Genomic DNA, 26,137 nt, shown 5'->3' with positions numbered 1-26,137 from the left:
ATGTGTAAAAATATGAGTTTGCCGAGAACTTGAATGATTTTTTCCATGTAATGCATACACATGCTTAGAACTTGAAACATTTTTTCCATGTAATGCATACACATGCTTAGAACTTGAAACATTTTTTCCATGTATTGTATAGAACTTGAATTATTTTAATAGAACATTAATCTTCAAATGCGAGATGCCCAAATCAATTGTGGATACACAATGATTGTAGCTCCTCTCATTTTTTAGCTCCCATGTTCGAATTTTGTTGACCAATTCAAGAAATGTCCATTTACAGCCTCATATCAGTAATGTATAAGTGTTTCTGTAAATGTCTATATCCTCAATTTCTAGAGTAACAACAAAAATGAATGTGTGAAAGCCAGAATATTATTTCCAAATAAACAAAACCATTTTATTTTCACACCTGCAAATGCTGACAAAAGCATTAAAAATTGCTCGTCTTTGGAAAACAGAGACCTTTGCTATCTCAGTCTAATCAGCATATTTCAAATCCACCATCGTGTCTTTTCACTATCACTTAATTAGTATCAACTGGCTGTGAATCATACTGATCCAGAATTTAGCGTCTAACCCAGATGCTCACCCACTTCATTAATAATACAGAATCTGCCAACAAACACTGTTAATGGAGTAAACTGTTAAAAATATTCCTTTCCATCCAATACTTACTCAAGAACAATACTGGCATGCAAAAAAAGATACAGGTTCAATTTAATTAAGCAGTTCTTCATGTTAGGTCTTGATTGTCTCAAACTCCCACGAAATGTATACTATTCCTCAATGCTACTCTTTGTGCACTTACATTACTGCAAACCTTCCATCCAAGTCCATTTGAAGACTTCTTCCATCATATTCATTATATTATCTTCCTCCCATTGCCTCTGATCCTGCATTTCACCTTGAGAGTAAGTTATAAAATTTCCTATTAAGTAAACGTGCACAAGCTACATAAATTCCTTTGCAGAACTCACCCTCAAATACTTGGTTATACTTTTGATCTTTAAATTTACTTCGTTTGTCACTCTACCAGAAGAAGCTATAAATTCTCCTCTATTTGCGTGCTGAAATTTCATGTTCCATGTTTTCCCAACAATGGTAGTAACATTGAGAATCATTGCTCCTTTGACCTTGTATCTGTTTCTCACCGAGCCTCCAAGGGGCCAGTGCAATCCTCCTTTTGCACTCTCTTCAATACAGGCAGATTCTACTATTCCTTCAATAGATTCTTTATCTTTTTCCTGTAATTTAGATGTACAGAGACTCAGTTACAGACCATCTTCATCATGAGAAACCAATTGCAAATGTCTGTTCACAATCAATTAAAAAATGCTTGAAAATCTCTTATCATTATGAAATTTGATACTCACACTAAGATCTGTCAAATACTGTTCTGTCGTGACCATTAAGCGCACATCCATCAGTTTGTCCAAGCAAGATATGTCTGCAACAAAGTGTCTCACAGGAATCTGCTCAATCTGCATATGGAACAAGGATATATAATCTCCATCAATATGTACCTTATAAAGAAAAGCATGGAAATGCAAATGAAAATGTGCCTGCAAAAGGACTTTTTAGTTCTCCTGTCTTCAAGAAGCTGCCCAAGTTTCTTAGAAATGTAAACAAAAGCAAAATGATGAAATTATAATCTACCATATTTACTTTCTAATCATGCTTAATAATGTTATAGAGGCATTGCTTCAAGTTAGCAACATACAGAAACTATAGCTAAGATGTATAATATCTCTCAACTATATTATTCACTTTATTTAAACAAAAACAGAGGCCCTATTTCTTTAAATATACGTAAGTACACCAAAATACAATAACAGCATTCTAAAGAGAATGAATACTTTCAATTTGAAAAACAAAGTGATACAGAAAAATTTGGAAAGAATGAGAATAGTCCTTCCTCACTCAAAATAACTAAGCCACTAGCTACAACCCAGAAGATTCTGGGGCCAAGTGATAAGGGTATGATCAATTTTGTTAAATAGACAACTCAAGATTCTGGGTAGCAAGGTGACGATTTTATGATAGATGTAATCTCCAGAAAATTGTGAGTTAAGTTCAAGTTTAAAATATTCCGTATAAAAGCCAAAAATTCAGTGCTGTTGAGCTCAATACTCTCAGAATAATTGCAGCATCAAACTTAAAAAAGCAAATTTGCCAAGCTCAATACTTTCAGAATAATTGCACTATCAAACTTACAAAAGCAAATTCCCACTTACATTGGGAAACTCGTGCATCTTACAGAGGCAAAAGAATGAGCAGAACACTAGATGACCATAGAAACTGTGGTTCATGACATACCTCATTGGAATATGCTATCCTCAGATGAAGCAGCCTTTAACCCAAAATGCAGTAACATGATTTTTTTAATATTGCAAGCACTAATACTTCTTTGCCTGAATGTCCATTTTAAACAAAATCCAAATATGTAAATAGCCCAAACAAGAAAGAAGTTTTATTTTATATAAATTAGTAAATACTAATTTGCGCTTCCTCTTGTAGTCAATTAGAGAAGAAACATCTGTTCTCCTTTCAACTTCAGAGAAAAATAACTAAACATATCCTTCTTTTCTATTACACTACTCTTTACCAATTTAGGCCATAGTGGCATTCCATTTACACAGCAGTGACATAGCAAACTGAAAGCATAAATGGGATTAAGGCCTATGGTGCCTGGGGAAGCTTGCCCTTCTAGAACACAAGTTCTTCTAGACTCTGCGGTCACTCAGATTTCTCCATCTGAGCTGAATGCTGCTCTACTGGAGCTAAAGACAAGACAACTAGACCACATTCCATGTTTTTCAGATTCATCATGTTGTCACACTTGGGTAGGATGTCCTAAATGAAGAAGTAAAATACTCCAATATGGAGTTAATTTACAAAATTTGTACTTTCTGACCTAGTCTAAGTTACATAACTAGATTTCTAAAACATGGTTTCCTAGCCTCAAGAATCTAGTAGAGATCTTTCCCAGTGCTTAAGGATTTTTTGTTCTGCAAAAAGTGTTGTGGTTCTGGGATAAACATGATTTGCTAGTCAAGTCATGATTCCCAACCTTAAACCCTATGACAAAAATTTTCCATTTATGCTAATTTGGGTGTGGCTGCCATATCTCCTGCTTTAGTTCTAGGTGGACTCTTGCCTACAAGGTATTGAGAACTCCTTAGGCAAATACTTAGCCTTAGACCCAAAAACTGTTGATGGATAGCTTCAGCCGATATCCTTCAGGGCTGACATAGATAACTAATTTGCCTAATTGGCCTATCGGCATTAGACCATTTAGTTATATCGTTGAATATTAAATGGTTATGTAAGCAAACACGATTTGCATATATCAATAATGTAATCATTCCTTAATGCGCCGATTTTGTATAAATCCCACCAACCTTTAAGAGACATGTTAATATAACCGATGCAAAATTATATTATAACTAATCTTCATTCATGAAACGTGTTGATTAGAAGCCGACCCTTGGAGGAGTTGTGTTGGTTTAAGGCACATCTGATAGGGTATATATATGAAGTTTTGTATCCCTCTCTAATAGACATCGAAGGACACACACATATAACAGTTCGTGGACATTCTACAGACATTCATTCTTCAGCAGTTCGTTGATATTCTACAGCAGATAGAAGACTATCTACAGCAGGTTGAGCATCAACTAAGGAATTCCGATTCTTTATTGCAGATCGTATATTCTCTATATTGAATTGTTGTCATACATATATAGCTTCAAGAGTGAAGCAAATTCTTTGTAAAGTCTCTTGACATAATTGAGATAATAAAGACATATTTCATTGCTGGGTTTTTCACCTTCAAGAAGAAGGTTTTTCCAGGATAATATCTGTGCATTTGTGTGAATTATTGTGTTATCTAATCTGATCATAAAATTTAACATGATATCAGAGCCACAGTGAAAGAAGATCGTGATCAGATTCTAAACAACTTCTAAGTATTCTCTCCTCTCTCTCCCGTGCAGTATCTCTAAGTCTCGAAAATGGTGAATGGTCTTAAAGTCGAAGATAGACTTGAAGGCGCATCTAACTTCACCTCTTGGAAGTTTAGCGTGCTCATTGCACTTGAAGAGAATGGTCTTCTTCAATTCATAGAAGAAAAAGATTTATCCGAACTAGAAGATCATGAGGAGAAACTGCAATTCAAGAAGAATGCAATCAAGGCAAAGAAGATATTAATCGACTCCATGAGGGATCACTTGGTGTCTCTCATCTCCAAGATGACAACTGCAAGAGATATGTTCAAGACCTTGGAGGGTTTATATGAGATTAACAACGTAAGTAGGGCTCTTGCCTTGAGACAGCAACTCCACCAAGTGAAGATGGCAAAAGGAGATTCAGTCATCACCTACTTCATGAAAATTTCAGAATTGAGAGATCAACTATGCGTGATAGATAAAGACCTTGTTATGCTAGCCTTAAATGGTCTGCCTCATTCATGGGAGCCATTTATCCAAAGCGTAAGTGGAAGGTCAAAATTACCTAAGTTTGATCGACTCCATGCAGATTGTATTCAAGAAGAATCAAGATTGACTGCCAGAGGAATCATCAAGAGTTCTCAAAATGAAGATACGCATGTTCTTGCCACTCAAATCTACCAAGAAACGAAAGTATTGGAAGAAAGGCAACTTCAAAAAGAATAGAGATTTCAAATCAGATTCTGCACTTGATTCTAGAAGAGGAAGAAAGATCTCTCTCGCATCCAATGTTTTAGGTGTGACAAGTTTGGTCACTTTGCAAAGGATTGTTTGACAAGACCTAATCAACACGGAGCAAACATCAATGGCGTCTCATCTCAGAAGGAGAATGAAGATAACTCCAATGGTTTTCTTTTCATATCAACATTATCAAGCAATGTTCCTACAGACAGTTATACATGGTTAATTGATAGTGGAGCCTCTCGACATATCACCGGTCATCGGGAGCACCTTTCTGATCTAGTGGAAAAAGAATCACATCTTCAAGTCATTATTGGGGATGATGCTCGCTATGTTGTAAGAGGAGTTGGTGTTGCATCTCTAAAACTTGAATCTGGAGTTTCTCTACACCTAAGTGACGTATTGTTCGTACCAGGGATCAAAAGGAACCTTGTGTCTATTTCAGCCTTGGAGGATAAGGGCTATCAAATTGCATTTTCTGAAGGAAGAGTTCTTGCTTGGCCTAAGAACTCCAGCATCAAAACTGCTCGTACGATCGGAAATCGTCATGAGAGTTTATACAAACTCTCCACTCTCCCAATTCAAGCTCTTATTCATGATTCCTCCAGTTCCAGCGAACTCTGGCACAGAAGACTTGGACATCTTCACTTCAGGGCACTTCCATCTTTGGAAAAGATGGTAAAAGGTATTCCTAAACTTATTCATGTAAACAATGGTACTTGTAAAGGTTGTGCTATGGGAAAAAATGTTAAAAGTCCTTTTCATAGCAGTGAAAGTAGGTCTAAAGAAATACTAGATCTTGTACATTCAGATTTATGTGGTCCAATGTCAATTCCATCCCTAAGTGGATGTTTGTATTATGTAACTTTTATAGATGACTACTCTAGGAAGACTTGGATTTATTTCTTAAGTTCTAAAGAGTCTGATGAAGTCCTAGGTAGGTTTAAAGAGTTTAAAGCTCTTGTAGAAAATGTATCTGGAAAGAAAGTTAATACTTTAAGGTCTGATAATGGAGGTGAATACACCTCGGGTAGCTTTCGTGATTTCTGTATTGAGGCAGGAATCAAGAGGGAGTTATGTGTTCCTTACAACCCTCAACAAAATGGGGTTGTTGAAAGGAAGAACAGATCTACAGTTGAAGCTACAAAAGCTATGATTCATGATCAAGACCTTCAAATTTTTCTATGGGCAGAAGCCTCTAGAACAGCAATGTATGTTCAAAATAGATGTCCTCATCGGATATTACAAGATATGACTCCTGAAGAAGCCTTCTTAGGTATCAAGCCTGATATCAGCCACCTAAGAATATTTGGTTATGCTCTGTATGTTCATATTCCCAAGGACAAGAGAACCAAGTTAGAGCTTTCTGGCAAGAGGAATATTTGTAGGCTACAGTGAAACCTCCAAAGCGTACCGTATTTACATTCCTGGTCAGAAGCAAATAGAAGTTAGTAGGGATGTCACATTTGAGGTAGATGTTGCATTCAGGAAATCAAAGGGCTCATGCATGGAGATAGATGATGAGACTCCTCAAGACATGGATGTTGATCATGCTCCTGAGATTCAGAGGGAGACTACAGAACCTGATATGAGTAATGACCCAATTGAACCTTTGGATCCCACTGATGGGCCTAGAGATATTGTTGTGTCTCAAAAGAGACCTCTTTGGGCGCGAAACACTATATAGGAAGCAGAACATTTTGCCACTCCTAGAGGAACATTCAGAGAAAGCAAAAGACCACAAAGATTTTCTGGTTATGTTGCATTAATGTGTAATCTTATTGAGTCTGAACCTTCTAGTGTAGAGGAAGTTGCAAAACAACAAGTTTGGAAAGATGCAATGGATGAGGAGTATCAATCCATTCTCAAGAACAATGTGTGGGATATTGTGCCTAGACCAAAAGTAAAGTATGTTGTATCTTCCAAGTGGTTGTACAAGATAAAACATGTCGCTGATGGCAGCATTGAAAAGTACAAAGCTAGATTTGTGGCTCGTGGCTTCTCTCAACAAGAGGGAATAGACTACGAAGAAACATTTTCTCTTATTGCTCGCTATACTTCCATTAGAACCATTATTGCTATTGAAGCAGCTAAGGGATGGAAGTTGCATCAAATGGATGTGAAGACTGCTTTTCTCAATGGCGTGATTGAAGAAGAAGTCTACATCAAGCAACCTGAGGGGTTCGTGATTCATGGGAAAGAGTCTCATGTGTGTAAATTGAAGAAAGCCCTATATGGTCTTAAACAGGCTCCTCGGGCTTGGTATGAAAGAATTGACAAATACTTAGTGGGTTTGGGTTTTTGCAAGAATGATGCTGATCCAAACCTTTACTTCAAGGTATTCAATGGTGGTATGTTGATCTTGGTACTTTATGTTGATGACCTATTTGTTACCGGAGAAGATCATCTCATTGATAGATGTAAGAAAGAGTTGACTTCCGAATTTGAGATGGACTTAGGACTTATGCACTTCTTTCTAGGATTGGAGGTGTGGCAGAGGCCCAATGGGATTATCCTAAGTCAAGGAAAATACACCATCGATATCTTGTGAAGAGATTTGGAATGACAAATTGTAAATCTATGTCCACACCCATGGAAACTAACTTGAAGAAATCAAGGGAAGTTGCAGCTAGTTCAAATCATGTGGACCCTACTATGTATAGGCAATTGATTGGGTCCCTGATGTATCTAGTTAACACTAGACCAGATATTTGTTATGTCGTAAGTGCACTTAGTCAGTTCATGAGTGAACCTAGACAGATACATCTAGTTGCAGTCAGGCATATCTTGAGATACTTGCCTGGCACAGTTGGATATGGCTTGAAATACTCTTCCAGTATGGACCTGATTCTTGAAGGATATTCTGACTCTGATTGGGCAGGGAGCGTTACTGATCGGAAGAGCACTTCTAGTTGTTGCTTTAGTTTGGGATCTGCTATGATTTCTTGGTATAGCATGTGTAGCAACTCGCGTAGCAGTGTGGCTTCATAAGAAGCTCCTTGTAGGATTGTTTGGTCAATCATTGGAGCCTACCATCATACATTGTGATAACCAAAGTTGTGTGAAGCTTTCAATCAATCCAGTATTTCATGACAGAACGAAGCATGTAGAAATTCAGTACCACTATATTAGAGATATGGTACAAAGGAATGTTGTTCAGTTGAGATACATTTGTACTGAGGAACAGACAGCTGACATTTTCACCAAGCCTCTTGCGAAAGTGAAATTTGTGCATTTTCAAGACAAGCTTGGAATTGTGGAAAATGAAGCCCTTTCTGAGAGGGAGTCTCAATGTCATTGATTACTTGATATGTATTATAATGCATTCTTCTTTGTGAGAGAAGTTTGAGGTGCAAGCCCTTGTCATGCATTCTTCTCTGTGAGAGAAGTTTGAGGTATCAGCCCTTGTTGAGCATTCTTCTCTATGAGAGAAGTTTGAGGTATCAACCCTTGTTGTGCATTCTTCTCTGTGAGAGAAGTTTGAGGTTCCAGCCCTTGATCCACCCTCTGCGAGTAGGCATGGTGGATCCACCCTCTGCGAGCAGGTATGGTGGATGTCATGACTTTGCACTTGTGCATATTTACTCTCTGGGAGTAGCCATGGTGAATGTCACTATGTGACTCTCCCTAGCTAAGAGGGAGTGTTGATGGATAGCTTCGGTCGATATCCTTCAGGGCCGACATAGATAACTAATTTGCCTAATTGGCCTATCAGCCTTAGACCATTTAGTTATATCGTTGAATATTAAATGGTTAAGGAAGCAAACACGATTTGCATATATCAATAATGTAATCATTCCTTAATGTGCCGATTTTGTATAAATCCCGCCAACCTTTAAGAGACGTGTTAATATAACTGATGCATAATTATATTATAACTAATCTTCATTCATGAGATGTGTTGATTAGAAGCTGACCCTTGGAGGAGTTGTGTTGGTTGAAGGCACATCTGATCGAGCATATATATGAAGTTTTGTATACCTCTCTAATAGACATCGAAGGACACACGCATATAACAGTTCGTGGACATTCTATGGACATTCATTCTTCAGCAGTTCGTTGATATTCTACAGCAGATAGAAGACTATCTACAGCAGGTTGAGCATCAACTAAGAAATTCTGATTCTTTATTGCAGATCGTATATTCTCTATAAGAGATCGTATATTCTCTATATTGAATTGCTGTCATACATATGTAGCTTCAAGAGTGAAGCAAATTCTTTATAAAGTCTCTTTACATAATTGAGATAATAAAGACATATTTCATTGCTGGGTTTTTCACCTTCAAGAGGAAGGTTTTCCCAGGATAATATCTGTGCATTTGTGTGAATTATTGTGCTATCTAATCTGATCATAAAATTTAACAAAAACTAATTGGCAGATTCATTTTACTTCAGTCTGAATCCAACTAGAGATAAACATCTCCAAATATATGTCAGATGACATTGACTCAAGGTGGAGGACCATGTGTGGAAATAAATTCTGGACTATGAGAATATAGCATTCAGCTGCAGATTGCCAAGCACGTAAACCAAAAGTCTCCAAAAAGGCAAATTGGTGGAAATCTGCCTACTTATCACATTTAACAATTAAGAGGGTTATGCCTCAGCTTTGTCTCTCCTAAGCCAACTCTTGCAGATGGAGTACTGAGAAATACAATTGTTCACTCAGTTGTGGGTGATGTCCTCCTTCCTTCCCCTCATTACTATGCTAATATTGTTTGCTCCTCCCCTATGTTGCTACTTCAGTATGAGTGTGAAGGCAGATAGTGCTAGTGGCAAAGGTGGTTCTAAATCTACTGAGGAATTGAGTATGCTACTAGCTTTTGGATAAACCATGGGTGGATTTAAGTCTTATTTTCCGCTGCTTCCCACTCCTCCCTTTAGAACTGGCATTGATATGTGGCCATCAGATATGGCTCAAGCAAAGGAATGGGGCTTTAGCATCAATATTATGAATTCTCTTTTGGACACTATTAATCAGTCACTATCTACCTCTCCTACTTCATGTTATGTCTAGTTCCATATTTTCAATCAAAAATGCAATTTTATGGTGTTTCTAGCACATAGAACATAAAGTATAAATAAATATTGAATGGCAACACAAAATCCAATTACGAAACCCTTAAATCTGGCTTTTCAATATATTATATTAGTTGAAAAATTACAAAGTCTGATATGCAATACTAAAAAGCAAATTTTCAAAAATTACAATCATAAATGCCTATTCATAGGCTGTTGTACTGTTGTACAGATGGCAGATATTTTGCTGGAAAATTCTAATACATATTGTAGCTCTATGTATATGACAGCAATCTACTTTTTCTGTATATCCCCTAGCACTCTTCATCCTGATGATGGATTACAGAGTGTGATCCAAAACATTGATGTAAAGGAAATAATACAATCAATCCAGAAGCAAGAAAAAACAGCATTAATGGATTATGGAAACTTGATGTCATTATGTATTTAGATGTTTATTTCCATCTGCAGTAGACAGCTATACCAAACAGGTTCAATATTTTTTGACTACGGGTATGTTTATATAAGCTACAGAGCAGTGACCTTGCATGGTCTGCTATCTGCTGCAATCAGTATCATGTAATCTCTTTTTGTAAACTATCTTTAATACAGAAAAAAATAGAGGATGAAATTCTCACAGGATGCAACACACAAGAGCTTCTTTCAATTTTGGAGCCTTCTGCCTTCTGTATCTTCAAATCTACTTTTGCTGTGTCTTCCCCCTTTCTCACGACTTACTACCTTCCTCTCCTCTTCCACTACTCAAAAATGTTCAAAAAATGGTCATAGATAGCTTCTTGGTGCCCTAATGCAAAATTTCAAAATTTGCAACTCTTGCCCAAAAATAGCCCAACTTCTGAAAGCCATAACTTTTGATCCAAGCACTTGATTGAGCTTAGTTTTTTTTCTTAAACTGAAAATCTCAATGTGCTCTATGTGCTTGAAATTCGACTTATCCATTTTTCCTGATTTCAAGGCCCCAAGACATCATTTTAAGCCTCAAAAGTTTAAACCCAATTTTAAAGAATTTTTCGGGAAATTTTAAAACTTAAATCTTTAACATCTTCTTACACAGACTTGATCCTGGCTCAAAAATTACCCAAAATGTACAAAATTCAATTTTGGAGCTTTGGTAAAATTTCAAGTCCCTATGTGCTCAAATGAAAACTTACTAAAAATGGAGGCCCTACTAAATTTAGCCCTTTTTGAGAATTTGAAAGTTCTAAACGACCCTTTAGGACTCTATAATGGAAATAAATTTCATGGGTATTCACGAAACCTAACAAAAATAAAAATAAAACATTTTTTTGGATGATGCGAGATTGCCTTTATACTCTATATGCTCTTGTATCAACTTTCCACCTAAAAGATCAAACTAGTTGACCTAGACCTAAATTGACACCAAAGCCCAAATTGGAATTCTACATGCGACATCACATGTCGGCCTTATAGACCTTACAAACTTTCCTGTCAGACATTTAGAGCTTCTCCTTCCTTTTGACTTGGCATGTGATGGGCAGCATTCCCACTCCTCAATCTTCGATAGCTCCTTGGCATGCATCGAGTAGAAAAAAGAAGATGGTCATATAAATGGGACAGCTAGTTGAGAAATCAGTGAAATCATATCAACAAAAAGAGGGTGATCTCAGACAACATTTGTTATATTTATGCGATATATTAGTAAAAGAACACAAAACATAACAAAAAAGAGGACAAGTTCCACAAGATACAATCTAGAATAAGTTAAAAACTAGTGAACTAGATACGTTCCTCAACCATCTCCCCAAACTCCTCATGCAGAATTATATAATATTAAAAGAATTGTGTGCCAAATGAGACTATGAAGCACACAGACAACAAATAAAATCAATCTTATATAGACAAAAGCCGATATGAGAAGAGTAACTAAGCACATATAGGCATCGTACTCCCCAAAAGTAATGCCCTTATACCCTAACAAGAACAGGAAGAGACCACAAGCAGTCAAGAAGTGAAGCAGGAGGTTAGATGATTTCTAAGGCTCATAGAACAAAGGGAGTAGAGGAGATCACTACAATAAGTTACAAAAGAAACCCCAATGGTACAAATCTAACGTCAAAGTCCACCTTGAAGTCGAAGACGATGTCAGAGTGAGTTGTAGTTGTAGTTGGGAAAACAAATATCAAAGAATTTCCTCTAAATATATTCATAGAAAGAAAAAGTAGGAGGAAACGGAAATATGCTTTCATTTACCATACGAAACCTAGGTTGATCTTTCAGACCAAGTTGAAAAGTCAATGCAGCCTCCTCTAAACAAGGGAAGTTGAGAGTTAGAAGACTCCTCCACTAATGGAGAAAGAGAAGAGTATAAGAGCAACCTTCGAGGCATAAAAGAGTTGTCAATCAAAGGAGAAGAAACCAAGCTAAAAAAACCCTCGGGCTAAGGGTGTATAAAAGATAACCTAGAGAACTTGGAGGCAAAACAAGTGCATAGAATGCTGAAGGTGCAAGAAAAGGTAAGGATTCTCATATGGTTGAGAGTGCATGCGGACCAAAATGTCTGAACCAAAACTTACTGAATAGCAAGGTCCAGGCACTAAGTTTGCATCAAAACAAAACCATGGTAACTCCACCATCAAGCCCCAATTTAGAAAGGCAAAAGTTGCCCATGTTTACAAGCAATGGAATAGAAGATATTGGCTACGGTCTTCTCTAGTCTCTCTAAGAGGTATAGCCTTTGATAAATATATAGAAATTGAAAAAAGCTCCCAAAATAAGTGGAAGATATTAAAGGCCTTTGAAGAATAATTCAGACTGCTTTGAGACAACAATGAAATAATAGCAACAATCTATAATACTAAACAAGGTAAACATCAAAATGTAAGAGCTTATAATTGTAGGATGAAAGAATTAATTGTAAAACTAGAAAAGGAACCTACATACGGTGTAAGAAAACAAGGGTTTATTAGAGGCCTTATTCTTTCACTAAGGAAAAAAATGATAGTTTTGCCCTCATCCTATTGCATAAGTATATAATAAGGCAGTGGATATAGAAAGCAAAGATAAAATATCCTCTAACGCCAAAAAAAGCAGATGAAGATTATGAAAAGGAATAGTACCAGTGTAAAGAAAGTATATGCTTTGGATGATGAAGGAATCGAAGGTGAAGATAAAAACCAGCGAAAAACTAAAAAACTCTAGTGCATTGATTGCAAATGTGAAGGTCACATCAAAACTAATTGTCCCTAGAAACTGTTCTGTGACATTTGTTAGGTTTTGGATCATTCAATAAAAGAGTGCCCATACAATTTAAAGAGTGCTCTTTACATAAGTAGAGATCCACTCCACCAATCACACCACCAAAGCTATAGAACAATGCATGCCTAGGTGGCTATCAAATCAAAGAAGAAATAACAATAGATTCAATAATAATAGTGGGGGAGATAGAAGTTGAATAGAGTATGATTCCAAGGGACAACCTACAATTGTTTCCGGCCATTCAACGCCTCCTTTCTTTTTTGATGTTGCGACCTACAATTGTTTCCTGCCATTCAACGCCTCCTTTCTTTTTTGATGTTGTGGTACCTCTAGAGATCTCCCCTTCCCCTACTCCTCAGTGATGTCATTCATTTTTTTTCTGTCATTTAGAAGATGACTTTTCTTTTAGGGGGGTGATGTAGTTAGAATATTTTGGTATTATATTTCACTCAATGTTTATTCTTGATAAGTTTGTTAACGCTTTTATCGACTTTGTGAAAGTTAAGAGAAAAATAGTTTCTTGGTAGTTACCAATGGTTGTGGTTACTTGGCAAATATTAGGGGCAAGGGGGTGTTGTGACCTTTTTACACATCGCCCCATTGCAATCGAAGACCCCCTCTTTCCTACTTTCCGTGCTTTGTTAGTTTAGGATTTTGGCAGTTAGACGGCAATTTTGAGCTTTCATGCTCAAGTCTCATTTTGAAATGATCTTGCCCAAAGGTTTCCCATGTGCCAATTAGGGTTTTGAGTTTTGAAGTCAATAGGATCATATGTTTTAAATGCCCAAATGTTTTTGTGATCCTAAATTTTGCCCAAGTTTGAGATTGCAACAAGTTGTAATTTGGGAGTAAAATATGTCTAAGTGTTGCAAGTCGGTGTTATTTTGTGCTAGGGCGTCAAGAGTCCTATATAGGAGTCGTATTTTCCACTCCTAGGAGGTTAAGTTAGGTCAAATTCGCATAAGTCCCGATGGACTCCTATTTTCCCTCGTTCAAATCCAGTTAAAATGATGAAAGTCTCGATGCAGAATGATTTGATAAGTTTTGACTTTTTTAGTGTGAAAAACACCAGTCCCAATGGGAACTTTTCTCCCCCATGAAAATAAGGCATAAAATCAAGTTGTCCAGATGGGAGACGTTTTTCCACCAAGTTTTGAAGGTAAATTGCACTCTATCCCGATGGAAGGCATTTTTCCACCAAGTTACAAGTGTTTTGGGGAAAATCCCAATGCATCCAAATTCCCCACTGCAGATGTCCAGATGGACCACGTTTTTCCACTAGGGATGAAAATGACTAAGTTAAGAGCTATATCTTGTCCAAATAGGGATCGATTTTCCCTTGGAGGCTATTTTGACAAGTTTTAATGAGATTTTTGAGTCCAGATGAAGGACGATTTTCCACTGGGGATGCTTTTGAGTCTAGATGAAGGTTGTTTTTCCCCCAAAGCTTTATGTGATGAGTTAAGATGAATTTAAGTGAATTTATTTGTCCAGATAGGGATCGAATTTCCCCAAGTGGCTGGAATTTAATGCAAGTGAAAGATTTTAATGACAAGTGTGCCCCAAATTAATTGTCATAATCATTTAATGATCAAGTGTTGATTCATTTAATATCAAGTTGTGTTATCTCAATGTGAATCGATTCTCCACCGGGTTGATTTGAAGTAATGTTTTTTATCCCACATTGCTTGTGTGATGAACTCTCAAGGCAAAAACATGAATAAATACACCCAGCCAGCATAATATTATTATTATATTGCCTTGATATGACCGTTGAAGCAGCTGATTGAGGGTGCGCTACAGCAGATTGAAGGCGATTTTTTATCCAAGAGTGGAAGTGTGCCATGTTTGAAGGATTTACATTGCTGACTGAGGGGCGCCATAAGTAATTTGGGCAATTTTTATGTTTGGGGCCACAATTGTTGGGACTTGGGAGCTACAATTTTGTGTGGCTCATTGCCTCACATTTGGGGTGCGATTTGTAAACATTTCATTTGGCGCCATTGCTGGTAATGACTACGATTTCACCTAAGTGTTTGTTTGGCACCATTGTTGGAGAGCTTTGATATCATTTGGAGGGCACCATTGCTCGTCCTTGCCTGGGACATTGAAATTCCAGATCTGAAGTATTGTTCCCAGCCAAGGCAATTTTGTTTTGGACGCCATTGTTGAGAGATTGAAGGTATTTTGTGAAGATGCCATTGCTGGTATTCTCAGACTGATATATCATTCCCAGCCACTTGTTTGTGCCCAGGAATGGCCATTTTGGAGCTTTGGAAAACAAAACAACTTAAGAGTGAAGGTGTGTCATGGCTGTGACCACTTCCAGCCATTGATAGCAATCATTTTCTGAAAATTTTCAAACTTTTGGAGGACATTTTCAGACCTTTGGAGGGTGTATTCAGACTTCAATATCAAAAAATCAGACTTTAATACACCATTTTCTGAGTATATTCAGACCTGGGTATAAATTTTGAGCTTCAAATACTTAATTTTCTGAGTATACCAGAGTGCCTTCAGACTTATATTTCATGATCAGACCTTAAATAAGTTTGAAAATCAGGGTTTTATCAGGGTTTTGTACCCTATTTTGATAAAAAATCATGTTCTTCTCAGAATTTGTTGCTAATTGTTGAGATTTCTGATTTTAGGCCATTAAATTTGACAAAATCATTAAAAAACGGAACTTAGGAAATTCTGAAAACAAATTATTCGAATTATTTTTCCATGATATTAACTTCAAGCTTCATACAGGTACCATGTCCAAGACAGGAATAGCAGAATGAAAGAAGAAAATTGAAGATAGTACAAGAGGGATTCTATCCGGAGTCGCTGATATCTTCCTGATGGAAGAAGGTCATGGATGCAAACATGGAGTACCTAGACATGAAGCAGATGAGACAAAGAACGTTTGGAGTGAAGAATCATCTTCCTTCAACCCTATCGGCTAATATCATGAAGAGTGGAATCGGCTAGCTTTCCACCATCTATCCAATGCAGTGAGCTTGTTATTGAGTGTGCCAAGCATTATGATCCAAGAACCAGGATGATCAGATCACCCAAGGGGGCAATGCTTGCATACTTAACCGAAGAATCAATTGCGAAAGTGTTTGGAATTCCCAGGAGTGCGGATATGCAAGAGAGGATGAACATTATAGAAGGGTGAGGGATGCTTTCACCATGTACGTCACCAGACTGCTACAAGGTGTGATCCACAAACGGTTGTCCAAGGAGGCAACAAGGCAAATTGAGAAGTAAAAATCATGGTATATACAATTTCCTACCTTCACATACCTACGGATACAGGGATTTCGATCCAAACAATACAAGCTTCCTAGGTATCCGACAGATAAGATGATTTTACTTGAGGTAGTGAGACAACTTTTGGAGTATGATTTCCTCCAAAAGGAAAAGCATAGAACAGGTATAACTCTTCCTATTGCACTTGGGAAGACATTGGAGGTATGCCGCACCACAACCGTAGCAAATTCAGTTATTTAAGAACTAGAGTTCTATCGCCTTGGAACCTACAAGAGCAGGGACTGATTTGATCCATTTCAGAATATCGTAAAGATCAAGTGAAGAAGATTTACACATAAAATAGACATCAAGGACTATTAGGCTAATCTCATGGAAGAGCACGCAGTTAGGAAGAGGATGTGGTCTCGTATGTCAGTGGACTTCATGAGGAAGTGCAATCTTTTCTCCATCCCAGATCAGGTTCAAGATGATGATGATCCAGTCTATCTGCAGTACATAAATGAAAAGGACAAAGCTTGTCTTGTTGCCTAGTTGGACGCAACTTGAGTTGGTGGATTTGAATGTGTTAATGAGAGACGTGAATGATTACTCCAAGGAATGGGTGTACAAGTACGTCAATGAGTTAAGGAAGTTGAAGGTCACCTTTACCTATGAGAAGATGAGAAATGAGGAGTTCTCCCTCAATGATGATGAAAGAACAATCAGTGATGTAAAACCACATGATGATGAGGAAAGTCAAGTTTCCAAAAGAAGCAAAGGTATGCCTAGAGAATCACAAGCAAAAGGCAAGGAGACTGTTAGCCAAGAGTCAAGGCAGAAAAAGAACAAGTCTAACACTCCTTTATCCACTATGAAATCCTCATTAGTGAAGGAGAATGATATGACAGAAGGATGATGAGTCCAGACAGGATTTTGATACGGAAATCCTACCAGAGAACAATCAAGAGTTACATGCTACAGCACAGTCGGCACCACATGATGATGATGGAGAACAGTTGGGATCTCCTACAATCCAGTTGGAGGTCAACTTGGGCAACAATGTGGTAGATTTGACTAAGGACAAGGATACAGATGATGATATCGTTTCAGCCTTGAGAAGACTTGATCAGGACATGCGTCTCGAGGATGGGATGGAAATTTCTACTATTCCCGATTGGTTGTTGCAGAATATGGAGAAGAAAATGATAGAGGTACAGCCCGTAGAAGATATTGATGATTTCTTAGCCAGGACTAGCAAAGAAAGGAACAGAAGAAGAGTAAGGTATTCTCTACGATTACTAGAGACGAGGCAGGTGTGCGTATTGCACAAGTAGCTGTCCTAACGGATGATAAGACCAGAGATGCTATCACTCCTATGGATTATCAAGTTACCACAATTGACCTTGGACCGACTACACAGAAGCAAGAGTTCCAAGAGTTGAATGATACTGCCAAGGCAATTGAGGCACAAGTGAAAAAAAGGAGATGCTTGAAAATGACAATAGGAGACTCAAAGAATACATTGAAGGGATGAACTCCCAAAGGCGTGAGGATCCTACTTTTGTCTCGCCTATTGCTATTGATCATGGGTTCCCCTTTGACTATGAGGTAGCGAGGAGTACAGATCAAGAGGTTGGAAAGTGGATTGAAGATGTTGCGAAACATGCAAATGATTTCCTAGCTCAGTTTGTCCAAGCATTCTATAAGATGGCAATGCTCATATTCAAGATACAATATTTGGAAGGAGTTTGGGATGATTTCCAACCAGTGTAGGAGAAGACAATTCCTCGCCTCAGAGTGTTGAAGCAAATCTCGATGCCTACGTTGATCCAGGAGGGAGTTGTGCATACAGGTGATGTTTATGATTCTCAAGGATGGTATTGTTCTTTGGCTATGCGGAAGTCTGCTTATGATCATGCAAGACAGGATTGCACAGAGATGGAAGGGTCAATACAAGAGATTCAATCCAAGATCTTTACATCTATTGATGAATTATTGGGAATGGATGTTCATGCTTCCAACAGTTTACACTTAGAAGAATTGAAAGAAAAGATGAAATTTGTTTACTTCAATCAATTAGAATCTTTGAAAAAGAGTCTGATAGATGATTTGGTTTCTCTCGTGGTTTACATCCACAATTTGCAAAAGCTTATGCCGGATTGGAAAAGTATCTTTAATGCTTGCTTAGATGCCTTGGTTGTGATTGATGCGCAACAAGAAGCTTTACCCAGTTTCACCATGGAGGAACTCAACTCAGTCTTAGCGAGATTCGTGGAGTATGCTGCTAGAGAGAGGGATGCAAGAAAAAATCTTCTAGAAGTTTCCTTGCTTGATAACTAGGCGTCATCCTATTGGACCTCTTCTTTTTTGTTGCAAACCCTAACTAGGGTTATTTTAGGACAGTGTTGGCAAGATCTTGGCCCTTGATTCTAAAGGAATATTGGCCATTCATTTCATTTGAGACTCTATATAAACCCATTTGCCTCTCATTTGTAAGAGAGATTATTCAGAATTGTTGTCTACATGCTGCAAATTTGAATACAATCATTGAAGTTTGGTGGTTCTATTTAGATTTTGTATGCATTTATGGTTCTCATTGTCTCCAAATTTAGATTAAAATTTAGATTAGAAATTAGATTAGAATTTGTTTCAAGTATTTTAGATTGGATGAAACAAGTGTTGAATGTATTTAAATGAAGTCTGTATAATCCATACCACTAGCTTCTTGCTGATTGTAAGTTCGCCTTGTGTGGTCAACTGGAATTGAATTGAAGTTAACTTCAATTGTTGCAAGTCCATTGGTATGTATTGCCTTGATGGTATTAATGTTGATGGTGATAATTTGAACATCCATAACCTTACCTTAGATGATTGCACTAAGCATGTGTTGAATTGTTCTTCGATGGTGAAACCTTGCCTAGTTGAATTTCATTGAATCATTCACTACATCTTGCATTCTAGGATTTAGATTAAAATTTCTAAACCCTTATCCCTTTTGCATTTTATTTGAAAATCCTTTGTTAGATTAGATCAAGAGCTATAATTGCAAAATCATTCGAAGTCATTGGCAACTTGTCCTCATTCATGATAAGCTTGACAAATTCGAACAATTGCATAAGTCCCCAAGTGAAAACAGCAAATCACATCAGCCATTGAGTTACCCACAGGTCAAGAACTGACCGTAGAAACCTTGGAATCCTCTTAGTTGATCAAATATTTAGCATTTGAGGTGATTTTGCTCAAGAAAGGGTAAAATACTTTGGTATTTTATTCTATGTTCGATTGTGCCTAAAACACACATCAACATGGGGTTATATAGATCACCCGTAGTTAGGGAAAAGACATGTTAGAATTGCTCCCTAAACTACAATTTCATATAAGAGCATACATGAAATGAATAAAAGTAATAGATGATACTATTCTTCAACTCTTGGTATACATCATTTATGTGTTTTAAAATCTGCTTACTTTGCAATAGATAGTCATTTTCAATTGAAAAGTAAACAGCAAAGACTAAAGTAATTATTATTGAATCCAATATAAGATCAGTTAAATCTTTACAAATAACATGAACATTTTAAGTACTTGCCATGTGATTTATTCACAAATCAATTTTTCAAACTAATTCATCCAATAGAAATTATTTTATGATATTTGCAAAGTCAAAAGCCTAATTATGTATAAACCTATAAAACTTTAGTATTTTGATATACCATAAAAAATCAACTTTTCTTCTCAAGCTGTTGAAAGGGGTCCTAAGGACACAGTCCCTTGGAAAGATCCACCGCCACTATTTTCCTTCTTGTATGAAACATCCAAAAAAGATAACTAGAATACTCAATACTATTAGGAACAAGAAACTTTCAGATCAATTTGGTTACAAATTGAATTCTTTTAAGTTCCAGCATTGGAGATCAACTCAATTACAAGTTACACAATCAATTACAAGTTACACTCTTTGGAGGCTCATGGTAAGAGATTTACTAGGCTATGAGTCAGATTTTTTGGAGGGTATGAAAAAAGATTCATCTTCATCTATCACATGTATCTAACGTTACATGGATTTTCAGAACAGGTAGTCAAGGGAGCACAAGAGAAAATTTCCAGACAAAGGGACTGCGGACCCAAATTTGGGGATGGCAGGGGCTAGCAATACAAATAATTTAGTACTTGAAAAGTTAGTTATAATAAAATATATAATAATACCAAGTTATCTAAGTTTTCTATAAAAGTTAAATTATAAATACTAACCTAGTAGACACAACTTATGAATACAATGCATTCAAAATTCCGAATTTCAACACATTGCAAACAAAGAGTTTAATGAGCATAGTTGAAGTTAATAAAAGACACCTTGCAAGGTGATAAATAAGTGGAAAAAAAAGACTTCAGCTGCTGCCTGAGACAAATGTAACTATTACTGAATACTATTTAAGATCAGTTAAAGCTTTACAAAGAATGTAAACACGTTTTGTAATTTCCATGTGATCTATTCTCAAGGCTATTTTAAAAATTAATCCATCCAATAAACATTATTTTATAGTTTGTGCAAAATCAAAAACTATTCATATGCAAGCCTTAAAAAACCTTTGTATTTTGATAAAACATCAACTTCCTTCTAAGTTGTTGAAAGGAGGCCTAAGGAAGCATTCCCTTGGAGAGGACTAGCACTGCCATTTTCATGCTGCTATGGTTGTACAAAACATAAAAAAAAGTAAGCATTTTTTGGGCAACAGTACTCCCAACCATTCCCAAGTTGACCAAAAGCAAATGTTTGTCTTTTTAGGGCAATGGATTGCCCCCAGAAATTGCTATATAACTTTTTGGCCCCAGCTGCCTTTGGGACACTCAAGGGATACCAAGCATCCCTAGTCATCTGGCCAAGGGGTCAGCTCACTGTCCCCTACAGGGTGTTATCCCATGCTTGTACAGGAACATCTTGGGGGCATCCACCCTTGCAAACAGCAGTGGGGGTTTTAGGGAGACATTTCATAGCCATCCCCCACATCCTAGGGATTTCCTTGTCTTGGAAATGGTTGTGAGGGGGCAATACCTGTGGAACACTATTGAAATCATGCTGGAAATAGATTGAAATTAGTTATGTAGGGCATTGTTTTAAAATTTTGGACTAATATGCACAATTCTTTTTTTTTATGGAGTAGACCTTAGCAAAAATTGTATAATCTCTCTTTTTAAAATATTCCTAAACCTACATTATTTTTATTTTTCTAATTTATACAAAACTGCAATAGCTAAGAAATGCATTATACCAGCTATTTTAACTTGATTAATAAAAGTTGTAATGTCCCATGTCATAACATTCCTAAACCCTACAATACATTTTTTCTAGTTAATGCAAAACTATAACATATAAGAAAAAACAGAATAGCAGCTCTATTGAACTTCATTAATTTTCAAATATAATAGTTAAGGGAAAGATCTTAAACTCATAAGTGATGATGCAAGGTACTGCAGAAAACCTTCTAAATATTATATTGAGTTTTCATCTTATATTAGGTAGTAATATGCATTCAACAAACTGGATCTGAGCAAGGTATTAGTTAAATGCTAATAAAATGTCAATATGTTCACCAAACTGAAGTGGTCCACTTACAAATAATGTTGTCAGCAGTACAACTAGGGGCACGTATTAAATAGCATTGAAAAAATTACTATAGGCTGTGATTAACACCTGGAACACATGGTTTGACCGGATATAAGATGGTAGGGGGACTCAGAAATATGTACAGCAACCCCAATACTTATTATAACAGCTGTGATAGCTTGTAGGAGGTACAACAATGTTGAAAGTGGGTATTGATAGGAAAATCAACAGAAGTGATTAATATTTGTTGCCTAGCAGCAAATACATCTGATTCCATAAGATATCATTAATAGAATTCTTCCCTCTAAAAATTTGGATTCATCTGCAAACTTCAACACCACAAAAAATCTCAATAACAAAACTGAAAACTGGAAATGACTTCAATCTTTCAACACAAATGCAAATGCTAAATTGAATCATCTCACTTGGATAAGAGGATTTTGTCCTCCAATACCAGATTGAAACCAAGAGGATTTTCATCCTTCAAATTTCCACACACCAAGGGTTTCATCCTCAAATGGGAAGATGAACACAAGTGCTCAAGCTTCAGAAAAGAATTTAATTGCAATGACAAAACTAGATAAGGCCTTTGATTAATTTTCCATTCTTTTATAAATTCATTTCAGCCCCCCAATTTGGATTTCCTTTTCTCTCCTAAAAACTCCCTCCAAAGCATCTAGAAAACAGTTTTTCAAATAAATATTACACAAGGCCTCATGATGTAATGATATTTAAGTTGTCATTATAAAATATAATTATTGGCTCCAACTTAAAATAAAATTATTAAATGTTTCCCTAACTTATACCTTAGCCTACACAAAATCAGAAAATAGGTCCCCAATAAATTTTATTTAAAAAGGGGACATGACAAAAATTGTTTTAACCATTAGGTGAACCAATTGTCAAAGCAAAAGAAGCAAAAATGTTGATTTTAATACTTTCAGATTAATATAAACTCAGAAATCAGAATTTAGTTTCTAACTAGATTAATTAGCTGAAAGATTTAGAGATTTCTAGATTTAGGCATAACATAGAAATGAACAAAAATAAGAACAAGACACGGTTACCCTAGGAAAACCTTGTAGGAGGAAAAAACAAACCCAGCCAAAAAAGATCCTCAGATCTGATTATGGATTATTATCATATAATTATTACAACACTTATCTCAAGTACTTGAAGATGTCTGAGAAGTTTGCACTTAGGGCTGATGAAATCTTCACAAGTCTACACTTTCATAAGCATCAAGTCTGCCCCTTTAACACACCAACCAGCAATCAGGTCCACACCCTAGATCTGCACTTTCATTGCATCTTAAGTCTGCACCTTTGCTTGAGACTGGACTGCAACCTTAGCACCTTTGCTTGAGACTGGACTGCAACCTTAGCACCTTGAATCTAGAACAGTCCGCCCTCCTTATGATGGTATTTGCACTTGATATTAGCACTTTTAATGACATATAATTCGCAAATATTCCTTCTTCAAACTTCGCATTTAGGCAGATGTATAATTCGCATGGAGAGATCTTGTGTTTAGTGAATAATAATGTGATGTTGTCATTTATTTATATGTGGAGCAAGATCTTAGTTAGGTCGGCTTTTGCTTTATAATTAAATTTTATTTATTAATTTCCTTTTGAGCAAATTGCCTTGATAGAATAGGGTCGGCCCTATTTTATGGGAGCGCATTTGAGTGTGGCGTGAGGAATTCGGGAGTGCCATGAGAGATAGGGCCTAGCCCTACACGTTGAAGGAGGGGCCAGCCCTTTGGGCGGTCCTTCCTAATTACAATCAACACTCCCTCTTAATTATGGAGGAGAAACATAACCATAATCTTCCATCTTGCACACAAGCAAAGAATGGATTACATAATCAGAATATTGTAGTCTTCCATCTTGCACACAAGCATATAATGGAACTACATAACATAATCTTCCAGCTCGCACACAAGCATAGACTAGATCCACCTTACATTGCCCACAAAAGGTGGAAAGGATATTTTCTACCATCTTACATTGCCCGCAGAGGATGGTTAACAATTACTCTTCTCCCTAAGAAGATTACAATACCACCTTACATTGCCCGCAGAGGATGGTTTGATACAACACAATGTATCACTGAGGTTGAGACTCCCTCTCAATCAGGGTTTCATTTTCCAAAACACCGAGTCTGTCTCTGAAGTACACAAACTTCACTTTTGACAGAGGATTGGTAAGAATGTTTGCAACCTGCTCATCAGTGCTGACATACTTCAGCTGAATGGCGTCTCTTTGCACCATATCTTAAATGAAGTGATAATGAGTTTCCACATGTTTTGACCTGTCATGAAACACTGGATTGATAGACATTTTGATACAACTCTGATTATCACAATGAATGATTATAGGATCCCAAGGCTGACCAAACAGCCCAACAAGAAGCTTACGAAGCCACACTGCCTCTCTAGAAGCTACACTTGCTGCAATATACTCAGCTTCGACAGTACTTAGTGCAAATGAGGATTGTTTTTTGCAAGCCCAAAAGATCACTGCAGATCCTAAGTTGAAACAAATGCCGGAAGTGCTTTTCCTGTCTTTGACACTTCCAGCCCAATCTGCATCTGAATAACCTTCCAAGGTTATTGAAGTGTTAAGTGGATACTTCAGCCCATAACCAACTGTGCGTCGCAAGTATCTTAGGATGTGTTTGGTTGCAACAAGATGAACATGTTTGGGCATGCTCATGAACTGGCTAAGAGCATTCACTGCAAAGCATATGTCTAGTCTAGTGTTAACTAGATACATCAGTGATCCAATCAACTGCCTGTACTTCGATGGATCTGCAAAATCAGAATTAGCTGCAGAAACACTTAACTTCTTTAAGTTAGATTCCATAGGAGTAGACATAGGTTTACAATCCATCATTCTAAATCTTTTCAAAATATCAATAGTATACTTTCCTTGACTTGGAAAAATTTCATTAGATCTTTGCCATACTTCTAGACCTAGAAAATAATGCATTAGACCTAAGTCCTTCATTTCAGATTTTGAAGCTAGTTCTTTTTTACATCTAATGATAAGTTCATCTTTACCAGTAAGAAATAAATCATCCACATATAGAACTAGAATTAGCATTTCATCATTGGATAACTTAAAGTAGATGTTAAAGTCAGCATCATTTTTACAAAATCCTAAACTTAACAAGTATTTATCAATTCTTTCATACCAAGCACGAGGGGCATGTTTGAAGCCATACAAGGCTTTCTTCAATCTGCACACATGAGTCACTCTATCCTGAATCTCATAACCCTCAGGTTGTTCAATATAGACTTCTTCCTCAATGACACCATTAAGGAAAGTAGTATTAACATCCATTTGATGTAACTTCCAACCTCTAGTAGTAGCAATAGCTATTATAGTTCTAATAAAGGTATATCTAGCAATAGGAGCAAATGTTTCTTCATTATCTATGCCTTCCTTTTGAGAAAAACCACGAGCTACAAATCTAGCCTTATATTTTTCAATACTACCATCAGGATTATGTTTAATTTTAAATAACCATTTAGAGGAAACAACAGATTTACCTTTGAGTCTGGGCACAATGTCCCAAACATCATTCTTGATGATTGACTGATACTCTTCATCCATAGCAAGCTTCCAGGCATGATGGTTCAAGGCTTCTTCAACATTGCAAGGTTCAAATTCAATGAGATTGCACATCAATGCAACGTAGTTGGAGAATAATTGAGGTCTCTTGGTTTCTCGGAAAGTGCCACTGGGAGCAGCAAATCTTTCGGCTTCTTGAATGGTGTTTCTTACCCAAAGTGGCCTCTTTTTGGTAACAACAATGTCACTAGGTATGTCAGTGGGATTCATAGGCTCTGGTGGATCATTATGTTCTTCTTGAGGTGGAGGTTCAACAAGCTCCCTCTGAATCTCCGGGTTAGTATCAACATTCATATCTTGATTGTCATTAGCTTCTTCAATAACAGAAGAACCTTTTGATTTCTTAAAAGCAATATCTTCTTCAAAAGTAACGTCCCTACTTACCTCTAACATACCTTTGACCTGGAATATAGATCCTGAAGGCCTTGGAGGATTCACTGTACCCGACTAGCATGCCTTTCTTCTTGGAGGGCTCCAACTTGGTTCGCTTTTCCTTGGGCACATGAACATAAACAGGACTTCCAAAAATTTTGAGGTGACTGATGTCCGGTTTGGATCCTGTGAAAGCTTCTTCAGGAGTCATGTTCTTTAGAACACGGTGAGGACATCTATTTTGAATATATACCGTTGTTCTAGAAGCCTCAGCCCATAGAAAGGTCTGCAAATCTTGATCATTAATCATAGCCTTTGCAGCCTCAAC

The 26,137-nt window shown here is 37.0% G+C and overlaps 1 protein-coding gene across 3 annotated transcripts in view; it reads right to left on the bottom strand.

Moving 5' to 3' along the window:
• Positions 1 to 106: 106 nt before the first annotated feature.
• The window catches only part of LOC131859653 (uncharacterized), a 35,448-nt gene continuing 9,417 nt past the window's right edge, over positions 107 to 26,137 (bottom strand). For 2 of the 3 annotated variants that reach the window (XM_059213674.1, XM_059213672.1), the window contains exons 5-8: positions 1,380 to 1,487; positions 984 to 1,250; positions 815 to 899; positions 107 to 631 (exon numbers count right to left, since the gene is read on the bottom strand). In XM_059213674.1, the coding sequence (XP_059069657.1) occupies positions 816 to 899; positions 984 to 1,250; positions 1,380 to 1,487 (459 nt within the window). In that variant the 3' untranslated portion in view covers positions 107 to 631; position 815. The remainder of the gene's footprint in view (positions 632 to 814; positions 900 to 983; positions 1,251 to 1,379; positions 1,488 to 26,137) is intronic. The other variant, XM_059213673.1, reaches the window with a different exon arrangement.

This window comes from Cryptomeria japonica, chromosome 10 (assembly GCF_030272615.1).
Source record: "Cryptomeria japonica chromosome 10, Sugi_1.0, whole genome shotgun sequence".
Lineage (NCBI taxonomy): Eukaryota > Viridiplantae > Streptophyta > Pinopsida > Cupressales > Cupressaceae > Cryptomeria > Cryptomeria japonica.
This window is presented reverse-complemented; position numbering and strand designations above follow the sequence as displayed.